Genomic DNA, 16,042 nt, shown 5'->3' with positions numbered 1-16,042 from the left:
ATAAAATAAGTAAGGTTACTCATCATTTACATTTGCCATATATCCTTCCAGACTTGGAGTGTGTGAATATTTTTCTTAAAATGGGATTATAGTATTCATACTTCTTCATAAGCCTTTCCACTAAGCAGTAGATAATGGACAGCTATCAACAAATACAGGGGCACCTAGGTGGCTCAGTGGGTTAAAGCCTCTGCCTTCGGCTCAGATCATGATCCCATGGTCCTGGGATCGAGCCCTGCATCGAGCTCTCTGCTCAGCAGGGAGCCTGCTTCCCCCTCTCTCTGTCTCTGCCTGCCTCTCTGCCTACCTGTGATCTCTGTCAAATAAATAAATAAAATCTTTTTTAAAAATTGATTAAAAAAAAACAAATACAGATATGCAGCATTATCTGATGGCTGTGTTAGTATTCCAGCAGCTGGCTATAGGATTTATTTTAGCAACCTCCTACTAACAAATAGGATGGTGCTATGATTTTTGTCATAAACACAGTGAGTGTCTCTTCACAACCGTTCAGATATTACCTGAAGACACATTTCTAGAAGTGGAAGAAGTAAGGAAGGACCATTCAAAACTATCAACAGGATCCAGGTTTATCCATTAGAAGGTTCCAGCTCAAGAATGTAGAACTTTTTTTGAGAAGTTACCACATTATAAAATTTGTTATACAGGATACACTGAAATCAGTATTTTTTAAGGGCCATCACTATGCCCGGCCACATACATTTCAGTGTAATGCTGTATTTAAAATGTTTATGATTTTGATTACAGAAGTAATACACTTGGCTCATACACCATTGAACGATTACCTGCTTTATCCTGTCTACGGCACTTTGTGCCATACATACAGAGCTGCCTAATTTGTCCTCACTGGTGACATGGCAGTCATAGCAAGGATGCACTGTGCATATGGGTTATTAACTAGATCGCAACTGTTGAAAGTACAGGTAGTTTCCAAGTATTTGTGATAAAGCAGCAATTCTGCAACATACATATCTAAGTTTACATTTGCAAACTTATAAGCATGTTTCTAAAGAACAGATTTCTGGAAGTGGATTACTAAAGTACTGTTACACTTTAAATTTTGATCAATATCCCAAAAAGGCTGCAGTAATCTATACTCCTTCAAACAGTACACGAGGGGGCCCTTTTCTCCTCTCCTACACTATCAGCCTTTTTAACTTTCCACACCTGCTGTGAAAATCGGCATTTTGTTTTGAGTTTCTTTGCTTTTTTAGTGAAATCGAGCATCTTTTTTCACCTTTTCTAATTATCTATTCAAACACTTTTTTTAGCCAATGGATTATCCTAGTATCATCGATGTATATAATCTCCTCATATATTCGATATTTGTTACCAAAATTTCTCCCAATGTCCTTTATTTATGGTACTTTTGTTTTGCTGAACTCAAAATTTCAATCATACACAGTCAAATACAGACTTTCCTTTATGGCTTCCAAGTATTCCTTAACTTTTTTTTAAGGAGGCTCCACCTAGCATGAAGCCCGATGCAGGGCTTGAACTCAAGACCCTGAGATCGAGACCTGAGCTGAGATTAAGAGCTGAACACTTAACCGACTGAACCACCCAGGTGCCCCTTCCCCGCATATTTTAAAAAGGCTTTTCCCACTACAGAATTATACAGCTCTCCTCTATTTCCTTCTGCTACTTCTCTACTCTCAAGCCACCCTTGCTCACCACTGTCACTAGTGTTCCATGTAAAAGTGCAAAACCTGTGTTAGATGTTTGGCCCTAGTCCCAAATCTCAGAACTATAGAAGGCATGAAAGGAGCTATACATAATTGCAAGCACACACAGAGCATAACTACACAAATACTAAGTTGCTGATAAATTCATTCTAACAGATGGGTACATCACATCACCTGACCCACACCTGAGATCTCCCTGGTGCCACTACCCTCAACACCAATCAGCTTTGGTTTGCTGGACCAGTGGTGAGTCAAGTCATTAACTTTATTACTTTGGGCTCAGCTGACTTGCTTCCTTCTGCTACTTCTCTTTGAAGATACTAAAATGTCCACTAAGTCCTGGTTGGCCTTACTTACTTATAAGGAGACAAGGATAATTAATATTAGTGACTTCTACATGTTTCTTAGCAACTGTGAAAGTCACTGCTGTGATGGCCTCTCCCCTCAACATAATGACTGGCTAAAGGCTCTGCTGATGATAATTCCTACAGGGGGCCCCTCCTCCAAAGGTACAGGGACATAAAGTGGGTGGCTTCAACCAAGGCAACACGGGGTGTGTGTGTGTGTGTGTGTGTGTGTGTGTGTGTGCGTGCGTGTGTGTGTGTGTGTACACGTACGCGCGCGCCTGTTTCACTGCTGAGCCAAAGTGCCTTTCCCTATGGGAAGCCTGCTGTTACTTCAGGCAAGGCTTTACTTCTGTTTCTGATGCTAACACTTCGGCAGGAGGCCCTGGCACCATATGCCCCACCTTCTTTAGAAAAAGAATCCAAGCCTGGGGGCAAACACCAGAGCCAGCACACTATAGACAAGAGGGCAGTAAAACTTCTGGCAATCCTTTACACCACAGCCTGAAACTGCTACTGGTCCCAGGCCTGATGATCCCTGAGAAACCCCCATCCCCAAAGTTAGGCTGGGAATATCACTACTTAGAGCTTTAGTGTTCTCCTGCACTGTAGGTTTTTCTGCTCTGTTTGATTTCTCCATATCCCCAAATCCATCTGCTTTATCTATTCCAGAAGTTACTCAAAATTACTGATCTACTGATGAGACCCCCTCACCTATTTTCTGTCTTTGGTTTAGGCTCATTGTCATTTTTATATTACATGGCAGGACCATTTCACTAAGACTTTGGGAGGGAGAGGAAGTACATGTATGGCCTCAGGCCATCATCTTGAACCACAAGTCTTAACACAGTATTTACTGAATGAACTTTACATCAGATCTTTGTAGTTTGGAATGCCAAATCCAAACAATACAAAAAAGCACTTACAGGCCAGGTCTAGGGAGCATGGTACTGACATGATCTGGAAAGCTACCTGGGATTCCAAATACATGTTATGCCTTGTGATACTGTCCCACACTCACTGAACTCTACTCATTTTTTTTTTTTTTCAGTCTTTTTTCTCTATGTCCTTCAGACTGGATAGTGCCTTACTGACTGGTCTTTAAGTTCACTGACATTCTGCATCTCTACTTTGCAGTTTAAATGACCGAGTAAAGTTTTTGTATTAGCTGTTAAAATTTTCAGTTCAAGAATATGTTTTAGGTTCTTTTCTTTACAGTCTTCATTTCTCTGCTGAGATTTGCTGTTTATTCATTCCTTACAAGCAGATTTTCCTCAACATCTTGAGGACAGTTAAAATGGCTGCTTTAAAATCCTGTCTACAGGGTGCCTGGGTAGCTCAGTCAGTTAAGCTCAGTCAGTTAAGAGTCCAACTCATGATTTCAGATCAGGTCATGATCTCGGGTTTGTGAGAATGAGCCCCATGTTGGGCTCTCTGCTCGGCGGAGAGTCTGTTTCAGATTCTTTCCCTCTGCCCCTCACCCTGCTTGTGCACTTGACACTCTTTCTCTCTCAAATAAAGAGATAAATCTTTAAAAAATAATAAAAATAAAGATAAATAAAATTCTGTCCATTAATTCTGAATCAAGATCATTTTGGGGGTAAGGATTAACTACTAATGCTTAGTTTCTTTGAAGGGTGATGAAAAAGTTCTAAAGTTGACTATCTTAATAATGGATGCTCCATAGAACAACGTCTCAATTTTTCAGGGCACCTGGCTGGCTCAATCAGTGGGGTGTGAGACTCTTGATTCTGGGGTTGTGAGTTCAAGCCCCATGTTGGGTGTATAGATTACATAAAAATAAAGTCATTTCTTTTTTAAGATTTATTTATTTGAGAGAGAGACAGCACAAGTGGCGGGGGAGAGGGAGAGGGAGGGAGAATCTCAAGCAGACTCTGGGCTGAGCAAGAAGCCTGCGGTGAGGCTCAATCCCAGGACCCTGAGATCATGACCTGAGCAGAAACCAAGAGTCAGACACTTAACCAACTGCACCACCCAGGTGCCCCTTAAAAATAAAATCTTTTTAAAAAAAAGAAAGAAAATGGGGCGCCTGGGTGGCCCAGTGGGTTAAAGCCTCTGCCTTTGGCTCAGGTCATGGTCCCCGGGTCCTGGGATCAAGTTCCACATCGGGCTCTCTACTCTGCAGGGAGCCTGCTTCATCTTCTCTCTACCTTCATCCTCTCTCTGCCTGCCTGTGATCTCTGTCTGTCAGGTAAATAAATGAAATCTTTAAAAAAAAAAAAAAAAGGAAGAAAGAAAGTTCAATTTCTCAATAAACAGCAAGTCCCCCATTCCAAGTGGTGACCTAGCATCTACCCCAAGTGCTAGAATTCTCTAAGAAATAAATTAACTCCTATCAGACTACAGAGACATAACAACTAGTTTCATGTAGTACATGAAACTTGCTTGGATCCTGGTTCCTAGAGAAAACTATAAAAGACATTTTGGGGACAGCTGAGAAAATGTGAATATGAGCTATTAGATGATACTAAGGAATTATACCATATTTTTACTAAATATGATTACAAGGAGAATATTTAGGAGTCACATACTGAAATATTACATGTCATAAGGTCTACAACTTACTGTCAGCTGGTTCAGTTAAACACACACATGCACACATGGAAGGTGAATACTGCAAAACAATAACTGTCAAATCTAGGCAGTGGATGCTAACATACCATGCTGCCAATACTTCTGGATATTTGAACTTTTCATTTCAAAAAATTGGGGGGAGAAGCTATATAGCTAAAAAGAAATTTTATTCAGGATTTTCAGCCACCTCAAAATTAAAATCCACATGTTAACATAATTTTTGTTTTGGCAATGATTTTTCATCCCAGGAATCCTTATCAGCTAACATTTTTCTACCTACATCCTCAATTACCACAAGATGTCACTCTTTTCCATGTTCAAATCAAAGTCTTACAAGGGAAAAGGCTTTTTTTTATCAGTACTAAATGAAAAATGCACTCAATTTCCAAGTTAATCTGAGAAACTTTAGAACCTTTTATATTTAGGAAATAAAGTTAAATAAATCCTCTCAGTTCAGAGATAATGAAATACAGACTAGCTATAAATGTTAAACTGAAAGTACTGGGTTTTTAAAAAGATTTTATTTATTCATTTGAGAGACAAAGAGAGCACAAGCAGAGGGAGGAGCAGAGGGAGAGGGAGAAGCAGACTCCCCGCCCAGCCAGGAGCCCGAAGTGGGGCTCGATCCCAGGACCCCGAGATCATAACCCAAGTTGAAGGCAGGTGCCCAACCAACTAAGCCACCCAGGCACCCCTTAAACTGAAGTTTTTAGAAACTTCAGGTAAGGACGTTTTATCTGTTGGGCTATCGTTATCTCTAAGAAAAGAGTCCCCTGGTCAGCTACTTCAGTATCCAAATGTCTCAGAATGTTCCAAATAACCCTGGGGTCAATCCAGAGAATCAGAGCCAACTAGTCAGAGCTCAGAACTGCCACAGGTTTATAGTACTCCTGCAGATGACCCACCCACTCTCTCCTGGAACTAGTTCAAACCTCCCCAGGGCACCTGGGTGGCTCAGTCAGTTAAGTGTCTGTCTTTGGCTCAGGTCATGATCCCAGGGTTCTGGGACTGAGGCCAGCACTGGGCTCCTTGCTCAGTGGGAAGCCTGCTTCTCCTCCCTCTGCCTGTAGCTCCCCCTGCTGTGTACTCCTGCAAGCGCTCTCTCTGTCAAATAAATAAAATCTTTAAAAACACAACACAACACAACACAACACAAAACAAACCTCCCCACCTCTGCACCCATAGCACATGGGATCTGGCCCAGCACTGTGTCTGCCTATTAATCCTCTGTCAAGGAATAACACACTGTCAGAGCCCAATGAAGCAATATCATAAACCACAAAATTTAAAAGCTTTAACTAATGTATCCAAAAACAGTTATTCCCATTCTCCCTGTCCCCAGCCCCACCTGGGTATCATTAAAGTATACTACAACTTAAAATTTGTTAACATCTGAGGAATCTGGATGAAGAATACATAAGAATTTCTAAGATGCATTATTTGGAAATTCCAAATTTACAAAAAGGTGCAAAAACTGGTATAAAAAAGCACCCATATGCCATTTTCTTCAGATTTATCTATGTTAACAGTTTACCCATCCGTTTTCATCATTTGCTATCTTGTATCCCTATTTATCTGTCTCTATCCATCTATCCCTATTGTTTTTCCTAAACCTTTAAGGATATACATCATGGCCTTTTACCTCTAGCTATTCAGATTGTGGTTCCTAAGGATAGAAACATTTACTTACATAAACACAGTATAGTTATCAACTTTGTAAGTTTATACGTATGTTTATCTAGCATCTACTTTTGACCAGTTTTGTCATAACATCCTTTATGGCATTTTCCCTATAGCACTAGACCCAGTCTAGGCAAAGGTATTTTGTTCAACTGTCATGTCTCCCTAGGTCCCTTAATCCAGAACTTTCCCAAAGACTTTTATGACATTGGCATTTTTTAGAAATACAGCACCACCCCACTTGTGTTTTTAGTAAAACATTCTTTATTTTTTGTTTAATGTTCTTTATGATTAATTGAAGTTATGCCTCAGCAAGAATATGGCCTCGCTGATGCTGAGTCTGACTTTGTGTGCCTCTGTCACTTACACAATTACCCAAAGTGCTGCCCAATTTTTTCACTATATAATTTCTGGTTGTTTCTTTTTCCTCACTTGCAACATAACAAACAGTCTGTGGGAAGCCATTTTAAGATCATCCAAATTTCTGCTCCTCATCAAATTGTCAACACAGAAATGCTTTGCACTATTTTTATAACTTTTTTTATAAGTCTGAAATAATCATAAAATAGTTTCAAAAAACACAGAGCAGGATGTGAAGGCGATCTGGCTGTGACATCTGTCACCCCATTGATCGCCAGGGTTGATTCGGCTGATCTGGCTGGCTAGGCAGGTGTCCCCTTCCTCCCTCACCGCTCCATGTGCGTCCCTCCCGAAGCTGCGCGCTCGGTCGAAGAGGACGACCTTCCCCGATAGAGGAGAGGACCGTTCTTCGGTCAAGGGTATACGAGTAGCTGCGCTCCCCTGCTAGAACCTCCAAACAAGCTCTCAAGGTCCAAAAAACACAGAGCAACTTAAAATTAGAGTTTCAATTCTATCATCATAAAATCTCCTTGGTAGGGAGGAAAATCAGACAACAAATAAATACCTGTGCCTCAGACATAAGATTATGAAGGATAGATTTCTTTGGTCTCAGTATACTTGGAATCACTAAAAATAAACAGTAAATGGCTTTTCCTAAGACCTAGAAAAATATAACAATCAGCTTTTCCTTTAAATGATTTTCTGTAACAAAACAGTGTTTTTTTTTTTTTTTAAAGATTTATTTATTTATTTATTTGACAGAGAGATCACAAGCAGGCAGAGAGGCAGGCAGAGAGAGAGGAGGAAGCAGGCTCCCTGCTGAGCAGAGAGCCCGATGCGGGGCTCGATCCCAGGACTCTGAGATCATGACCCGAGCCGAAGGCAGCGGCTTAACCCACTGAGCCACCCAGGCGCCCCTGTAACAAAACAGTTTTAAAGCAATGCTGCCACTTAATAGTTCTTCCTTAGGAACAAAACATAGCAGTCCAAAGACTACTGCTTAATGTGTGATATATGCTTGGCCACACACATACTTCTGCTGGGCACTGTCTACTGAACCTGCATCTCTGCAGCAGTCAGAGCAACCAATTTTCCTTCTGTTACTGAATGCAAACTATCCCCTCTCATTAAGATGGGTAGGACAAAAAGGAATGAAAAGCTCCCCCAACACTTACTCTCTAAATCAGAAATAATGAGGTTGTCATGGAGTTTCACGGCCCGGTGTTGTTCTACTTCATCTTCAAGTTCAAAGATGGTTTCTTTCATGTCGCTCCTCTCTGTCTCTTTTTCTTCTAGGTCTGATCTTAGTTTCTCTAATGTCATATTCAATTCTTCTATTTGTTTCTTAGCTTCTTCTTGGAAGGCTCGATATTCATCTTCTACCTATACAGAATCAATGGTGCAGATTAGAAAAGTAAGAGCTGCTCTAAGAAAAATTCTAGAATGGAAGTATATTGTTCCAAAAGGAAGCTAAGCATGAACTGCTAGGTGAAAACTAAAACCACCTGTGTAATAACTGTCTGAAAATATAAAAAAGCACTCTACAATAATATACGATTTTATGTAATGTTCTTAAGCATAATTTGTTGCTACATCACTGACAAATTATATTGACATATCACTGAACTTAACTAGATCATTTACGAGGAAATTTTGGAAATTCTTCCTTCTCCAAATTTGGACCAAAGGCATGCATTTGATTAAAGATTTCGTTTATTTATTTGACAGAGAGAGAGAGAGAGAGAGAGAGATCACAATAGGCAAAGGGACAGGCAGAGAGAGAGGGGGCAGTAGGCTCCCCGCTGAGCAGAGAGCCCGATGTGGGGTTTGATCCCAAGACCCTGAGATCATAACACAAGGCGAAGGCAGAGGCTTAACCCACTGAGCCACACAGGTGCCCCAGGCGTGTATCTGATTAATAATTAACATCCTCTCCTATTAAAAAAAAAGTTTTTTAATTTAAAATTAAATTTTTTTAAAAAGTCTGATGTGTGACAGTTTCATTACCAAAATAAAAATGGAAACAAATTCTCAAATATTGCCATTGCAAAAGAATCAGCTCCATGTGCCCTCCAACACATATGCTCCAACAAATAATACATTCCCTAAATTGTATCTCTAAACATCACTAAAAAAATTAAGATCTAAATTATTTGAATTTTAGGGTGCCTGGGTGGCTCAGTGGGTTAAAGCCTCTGCCTTCGGCTTGGGTCATGATCCCTGGGATCAAGTCCCGCACTGGGCTCTCTGCTCAGTGGGGAGCCTGCTTCCCTCTCTCTCTCTCTGCCTGCCTCTCTGCCTACTTGTGATCTCTCTCTCTGTCAAATAAATAAATAAAATCTTCAAAAATAAATAAATAAATAATTTGAATTTGGGCCAAAGATATACTAATGTTTATTAGTTTAAAAATCACTGCATTAAAATAGGAAATAAAATGTAAGATAGAATATTTGGATCAACTCACGCAAATAAATCCTGCATCAGCAATCACATGGGGCACAGACCCTTGGCTGAAGTGCCAGCAACCCCAGGCAGTAGTTCTGCATGTGTCCTCATTATCATAATAGGTGTAAAACAAGGGGGCTGGACCCATGATCTCTAAGGTCTTTGCCAGCAATAAGACCTAGCCCTCTAAGGAACGGGGGCCTCCATACTCCAAAAATATTTTAACTCGAAAGAGAACTCTATTTGAAAAACTACAATCACAGGAAAAGGGGTAGACATTGCTGATCCCACAGAGAGGTCTACTGGCTCTCATCTCTCCTACACCAAAATATGTCATTAGAGATGAGGAGATAAAATTGCACGATAGGATTCCCTGGGCACACCCAGACTACAGACAAATTCTGTTGTTGCCATTCTAGTCCCTTCCTCTCACAGGCAGGAAAAAAGCAACAAAATGCAAGGGAGTCAAAGTGACATTATTTTAAGAATACTTTTGACTGTACCCCAATAAAGAAAACATTCTCAAGCTTTAAAACAAAATCAATCCTAGAACAAGTGAATGACACATCACACTAGTGATACTGGCTTTCAGTAAGCAGAGTGTATACTGCAGCTGCATAATTCTGCTCCAGAACATTTTATCCACTTAAAACAGTACCTTTGCAATTGTGTCCTGCAATCGATTGGCATCATTTCGGGTGTGAGCTAGGTCTTCCTGCAGGCTACTAGCCAGAGTCTCTGCTTTTTCTTTGTCCAGCCTGACACTCTCCAGGAGATCCTGAATATCAGATTTGTCTCCAGAGTTATGGATGGAATACAGCTCTGCCACTTTCTGCTTTTCATTCTCTAGCTGAGCCTTCAGGCGGTTCATCTCTATCTGATCACTGGCCACTGTGGCTTTGTACTCCTCTAATGTGGCTGCCAAGGCTGCTTTACCCTTCTGCTCGGACTCAATAATCCGCTCCATATGGTGATTGCGTTCCTTGAGCGCCCCTATCATTTCTTGAGCTTCCTTGTTGTCTTGTTCTGCCATCTTCAAAGTATTGCTTAAATGCTGCTGGACACCAAGAAGCTGCTCTCGTTCAAAACGAGCATTCTCTGCTAGATCCATATAACGTTGCTCCAATTCCATATAGCGTCCACTTTTCACATCCTCATCTATGACATAAGAAATGTGATGCTCATCGAGAAGGGAGCGGAAATATTCAATCTGTCGACTAAAGTGTTCCAACTTATCACTCTGCTGACATAAAGACTCCATGAGAATAACCTTCTCTTCCCCCAGCCTTTCATTTTCACTGTTCAGTTCCTGGGTTATCTGTTGTAAATCAGCTAGCTCTTGCAGAGTTGCCTGAAGTTCCTCACTCGTGCTGTGTTGGTTCTCTTCCATCTGATGTATCCGTTCTGTCAAGCACGCGACGGACACTTCACTCGCATTACCACTGCTCCCTTTCCGGGAGCGCTCTATGCTCGGAAGGCCTTCGGACTCTGAGGACGATGGTGCGTCCAGGGCATCATCGCTCGACGTGAGGGGCTGGTACACCTCACTGCACTCGCTGTCTAGGTTGTCCATAGAGTTACTGTGCTGATGGTCCATGAGGGTGTTTTCATCCTGGCTCAAGAGATCCTCCACGGAACCAGGGGCAGAGCCTTCCACCGAAGAGGTCAGGGTCCCTCCTCCATCGCTCTGATTGCCAGGGGTGATTTCTGGGCTCAGGGACTGATAACCAAACAGTTTTTCAGAATTGTCTAACCTCTGCTCTAGGGAAAAGCCCAGCGCATTCAACCTGTCCTTTAACATTCTATTTTCGTTTTTGAGCTGGTTGAGTTCTTCCCGGATGGCAGTATTCTGTTCCTGCAACTGCAATAAAGTGGACTCCACGTCAGTTGGCTGGTGAGCAATGATGGCTTCCTTCTCCTCAGATTTTTCATCACCCTCGGAATGATCCTCATTAATGCCCAGCTGAGCACGCATGTCTCGGAGTTCATTTCTCAAATGTAAGATTTCCACGTCTTTGGTTTTTGCCAGTGTGAGAAGATCTTTCACTTTGGCTTCCAAAGCAGCTTTGTCACTGATTTGGTTGTCTGACTTAGACTTGCTCATGCGAACGTCACATTCCGTAGCTGTGCGACTGCGCGAACGCTTGGCCAATGCCACGTCATTAGCTCCCTGACCCGCAGAAGGTAGTTTTTTGCTCTGGTTTAGTCGGGTACGCTCACGTAATCTTTCTCTAGTAGAACCAGATTCTTTATTACCTATGGAAGTGCTCCGCTTGGTTGAAGAACTTGTACCTAAATATTTAAAACAAAGAATGTAATGCCAAAATATTAGCAAGAAAAGGTACAAAGGTTATGCCCGAGGTCTAACCAGATGAAATCTAGAGACCTACGCATCGATTCTGACCGACGTCCATCTTGCCTTAGATTCTGGTTACTGTAAAATTCCATTTCCTCAAAACCAGATCATTCGTCTTTTAATTATTAATGAAAAAGAAGCTATACACTGAATTGTATATTTTAAAAAGGTGAATTTTACAAAATGTGAATATATCCCAATAAATCTATTACATAAAAAAAGCTACACATTAACTTGAATCCTACACCATGGCCAGAGAAGTGGCCAGGGGCATAATAGTCTAGGGTAAGCTAGATGAAGCAAATTCTAGGATTAACCAGTCAGGTAGCAAACTAACTGTAGAAGCGGATGGTAAAGAAAGAACAGACAAGCAAGAAGGGAAAAGCAGCTTCCAGACAAACCAAAAATCTAAGCTACCTATGAAAAACACAAAAAGTATGATCAAAGTAAGTGCAAAAAAAGTTTTTCACATCATAGAATGCCACATAAATAATACCAATAACATTAATTATAATAAGGCTAATGTGTACTTAGCACTTACTCTACACACACACAGATGAATGCTTCACATACATTAACTTATGTAAGCCTCATTATCATTATCATGAAGAAACTCACACACAGAGATGCTAAATAATTTGCTGACACCCCACATGTAATAAGTGGATAAGCCAAGATTCAAATGCAGGCAAACGGTGTGGCTCCAGAATCTGAAACTTAAGAAGTATGTTACGTTGCCTCCCTAAATGTTAGAAAACAATAATGTACTAATACTAATGCTAACTAATGATGGCACATTACCAAATATGTTACATGAATCACTACTACCTGACTGCTAAAATTCTAAACCTGTGAAAACTGACATGACTATGGGTTTAGTACAGAAAGAACAGGAATATGCTTACCTAAAAACACTTAGGAAATAATTAGCTGCTTTTCACCTTGAAAAATAAGATCTAGACCTAATCAGTAAGTATTCTGTAAGAACCTGCTAGTTTTCTACGTGTCAGGCATAGGCTGCAGAAGTAAGAGGGAGTGAAAGGGCGATGTGGTATAGGAAGACAGACACTAATTCTGCCAGGGATCAGGTGTAGAGCAGGGGAGAGAATTCTGGCTGGCCACAGGACAGGACGACGAAGCAGAAGTGAACAGGACGCACAGCAAGGAAAATAAGGCCACAAAATGGAAGCAGCAGAGGAAGTTTTTATGGGGCTCTGAATGCCAGGGGAAATTTAGTGAGTCCCAGAGTAAATGTTCAATAAATGTTCTGGAGCAGGGAAGACTCATAGGGAACAGCATTTTAATGAAAATGAATCCAGAGGCTGCTAAGTGAAACACCTAAGGAAGAAGAGTAGTCCAGGAGGAAGGTGGGCAGGCAGAGCAGTAAGAGTAAAGGAGGGCCTACATTTGGGGAGTGAGATCAGGATCTCTGCAAGAACAGAAAAGGGATGCTACCTCTGTAATAGATTTACAGGGTAGAAATAACAAGATTAAGGAGGAAACAATTGCAAATGGAGGCCAAATAAGGAAAAGGGTGGTATAACCAGAAGTATTCATTCTTTTTCCCATTCTGTAAACAGTACCAATCATTCTTCTTTCCCAAACAAAACCCATCCTGAAAAGCAAAGGATCTGGGCATGCCTGAAAGACAAAAGGAAAGGAGCCAGTAATGAGGGGAAGGATTAATAATGCTCCAAAAGGAAAGGAGAAGTAAATGAACAAGAAAAGAGAGAGGACATGACAAAAAAAAGCTCCCCTTCTGGGATTATTGTGCCCAGTGAGTAGATGGAAGAATCTGAGTTACAGACAAGTGAACTGGATTGGGAAGTCATGGGGAGTAAATAAAGGTAAAAGTAAATAAGGTAAAAGTGAAGTAAAAAAAAAAAAAAAAGTAAAAGTAAATAAAGGTAGAGAAGATCAATGAAAGAGTTAACGATGTTGTTAGGGGATGAACTGTGTCCTCCAAACTCATATGCTGAAGCCATACCCCCCAGGACCTCAGAACATGACCGTATTTGGGAAAAGAGAATTAACTTAAAAAGGTATTTATATTAACATGGGGTTTGTTACAATGGGCCCAAATCCTATCTGACTGGTATCTCTATAAGAAGAGGAGGCTAGGACACAGACACAGAGAGAAGAATGACCATGTGAGGAGACAATGAGAAGGCAGCAAACTACAAGTCAAGGAGAGAGATCTCAGAAGAAATCAAAGTGGCCACCTTGATCTCAGACTTCTAGCCAGTTCTGGTGGGAAACTACATGTCTGTTATTTAAGCCACCCAGTCTGTGTATTTTGTTATGGGTGCCTTAACAAACTAATACGGATGTACAAAGCTGCCTCCAGTAGAGGCAATGGATCCAGGGAGAAGATAGCTGAATTTAGCCTGTGAAGGCAGGTGGCACTGGTCAGTAGGGAACCGGTACAAATGCATCTCTCCCAGTAAATTCTAAAAGCTGGAAATAGGAAGATATATAGATGGTATTGGAGTACCTAATTTCCTTCTTACCACAAAGGCTGCAGTGTTAAGTGTGGTGATGACTTCAAGCTTGAGATGTGCAGTCCTTGTTCCACCACCAGCTTTGCAGCAACGTGGTACAGTACCCATTAAATATTTTCTGAGCAAATGAACACAAGGCCTTATGCAAGATACTTAAGCTTTAAGCATAGCTCTCACATCTCTAAAATGAGGATAATAATAGCCTCTACCTCCTAGGACTATAGTAAGGATAAAATGGAACGGCGCCTGGTATAACAGTACCTTCCTCATGATCATACCACATGCCTATTATAACTAAGAGGGGGTGGGTGTGTGATCTGGGATAGAAGGATGAGTCCATAGAAGATCAAAGTAGGAGAGAGGACAGTAGGTAAACCTGGGCTAGGAAAAACTCTAACACACATACACGAGGGGCTAATGGTCTAAATAATGATCATAAAGGAAGTCTGCTATAATTTTTGCCAATGTACTTTCATCAGCTGTATTACACATACATGACCTTGGGGCACCTAGGTGTCTCGGTCAGTGGAACATACGACTCTTGATGTCAGGGATGTGAGTTTGAGCCCCACACTGGGAGTATGGATTACTTAAAAGTAAAAATTAAAAAAATAAATAAATAATAAAAAATAAAATGAATACACATGATCTGTGTGTACTGAAAGGGATGAGTTAATTAACAGACTCCAACAAATCTAAAGCCGAATTGCTGCTAATGAATGAAGAAAGAACGGTAGAACAGGAATGAATGGACCCAGGCATTGATCGTCAAAGGCTGCTAACATCTTGGAGGGAAAAAAAACAAGAAATGATGTGCTTGCTGGTGAAGAACAACTACTGTGTATGAAGGCATCTTATGGGGGAAAAAAGGAACCTGAATCCGAACAATCAAGGCTCTAGATCCAATGACATTAACAGTAAATGAACAAAGGAACATGGTCAAAGACATCAAGGAGATGTGACATCAAAATCCAGATCATGGAAAAATATAGTTCAAACAACCTATATTTCTATAAAAATTAAATTGTAAGAAAAAAATAGATTTAGAAAAGGGTAACAATTATTATATACGGACCTTAAGTGAATCCTGACCTAGAGACAGTAAATACACCTATGCAGTATTTATGAAAAAGTTGGAAATTTGAATAAGTTTTTCTTTATATTTATGATTTGAGAAATTATTATTAATTATTTTAAGGACTAAAATAGTATTGTGATTATATATTTAGAGGAATCCTTATCTTTCAAAGATAATTACATGTTTGTGGATGAAATTACAGGACACTTAGAATTTGCTTCAAAATGAAGAGGGAAGGTGGATGTGAAGGAATTAAGACTGGCCTTCGGTTGACAAGGGTGATGAGTACATGGGGTTGAAATACAAATACTTTTGTACACGGCCAACATTTTCTGTAATTAATGGAACCCCTTAAATACTACTGCACTCTGCTATTCAAACAAAAAAGCAATTTAACTCTTACTCTGAATGCCACCTATACCTGTGCTGATCTTGGATTTGTTCTCCACAGTAGTCATGGCAGGGGCTGATGCTGAAGACACTGTGGAAGGGCAGGTGCTTTTCTTTCCTTTAACACCATTAGTCACAGTCACCCCTCCAGCCATTCCAGCTAAGAGGTCATCACTGCTCTTGGTCTAGAACAAACAAAAAATAAAAGCAAACAGATTAGATGAAACAAGAGTAAAGAGTATTTTGACTACACAAAACTCTTGTCTTTTACACTGAATTCAAGATCAAAGATTTTCTGACAGTTATCAAACAGTACTTAATACTGTGCTACAGAAAGAGAACCTCTTTACTGGTTTATAAACAATCACACGCTTCTTTCTAAAGTATGAAAATCACATACGTAATCAAAGACTTTATGGAAGTCTACTACATGCCCACACATGCCAGAGTCAGTGAACAACAGGAAAGTGAAGACATCCTCTTTGTTACTCTTTCTAGGACATGACTTATAAACAGGGATCATCTGAATGCTATCACATGGGCTCAGAGGAAAGTTCTATAATTCAACAGAAAATGCCATCCTACAA

At 40.5% G+C, this 16,042-nt stretch overlaps 1 protein-coding gene across 1 annotated transcript in view; it reads right to left on the bottom strand.

Annotated features, from left to right (window-relative positions):
* The window catches only part of LOC111142477 (sperm antigen with calponin homology and coiled-coil domains 1 like), a 111,576-nt gene that overhangs the window by 73,852 nt on the left and 21,682 nt on the right, over window positions 1–16,042 (bottom strand). Inside the window, exons 3-5 of the mRNA XM_022495670.1 lie at window positions 15,487–15,640; window positions 9,789–11,422; window positions 7,861–8,068 (exon numbers count right to left, since the gene is read on the bottom strand). Coding sequence (XP_022351378.1) covers window positions 7,861–8,068; window positions 9,789–11,422; window positions 15,487–15,640 — 1,996 coding nt within the window. The remainder of the gene's footprint in view (window positions 1–7,860; window positions 8,069–9,788; window positions 11,423–15,486; window positions 15,641–16,042) is intronic.

The sequence above is a fragment of the Enhydra lutris genome, unplaced genomic scaffold, assembly GCF_002288905.1.
Source record: "Enhydra lutris kenyoni isolate GAN:26980312 unplaced genomic scaffold, ASM228890v2 scaffoldscaffold8, whole genome shotgun sequence".
In the NCBI taxonomy this organism is placed as follows: Eukaryota; Metazoa; Chordata; class Mammalia; order Carnivora; family Mustelidae; genus Enhydra; species Enhydra lutris.
The sequence above is the reverse complement of the archived record's forward strand: the minus strand, read 5'-3'. Positions and strand labels throughout refer to the sequence as shown.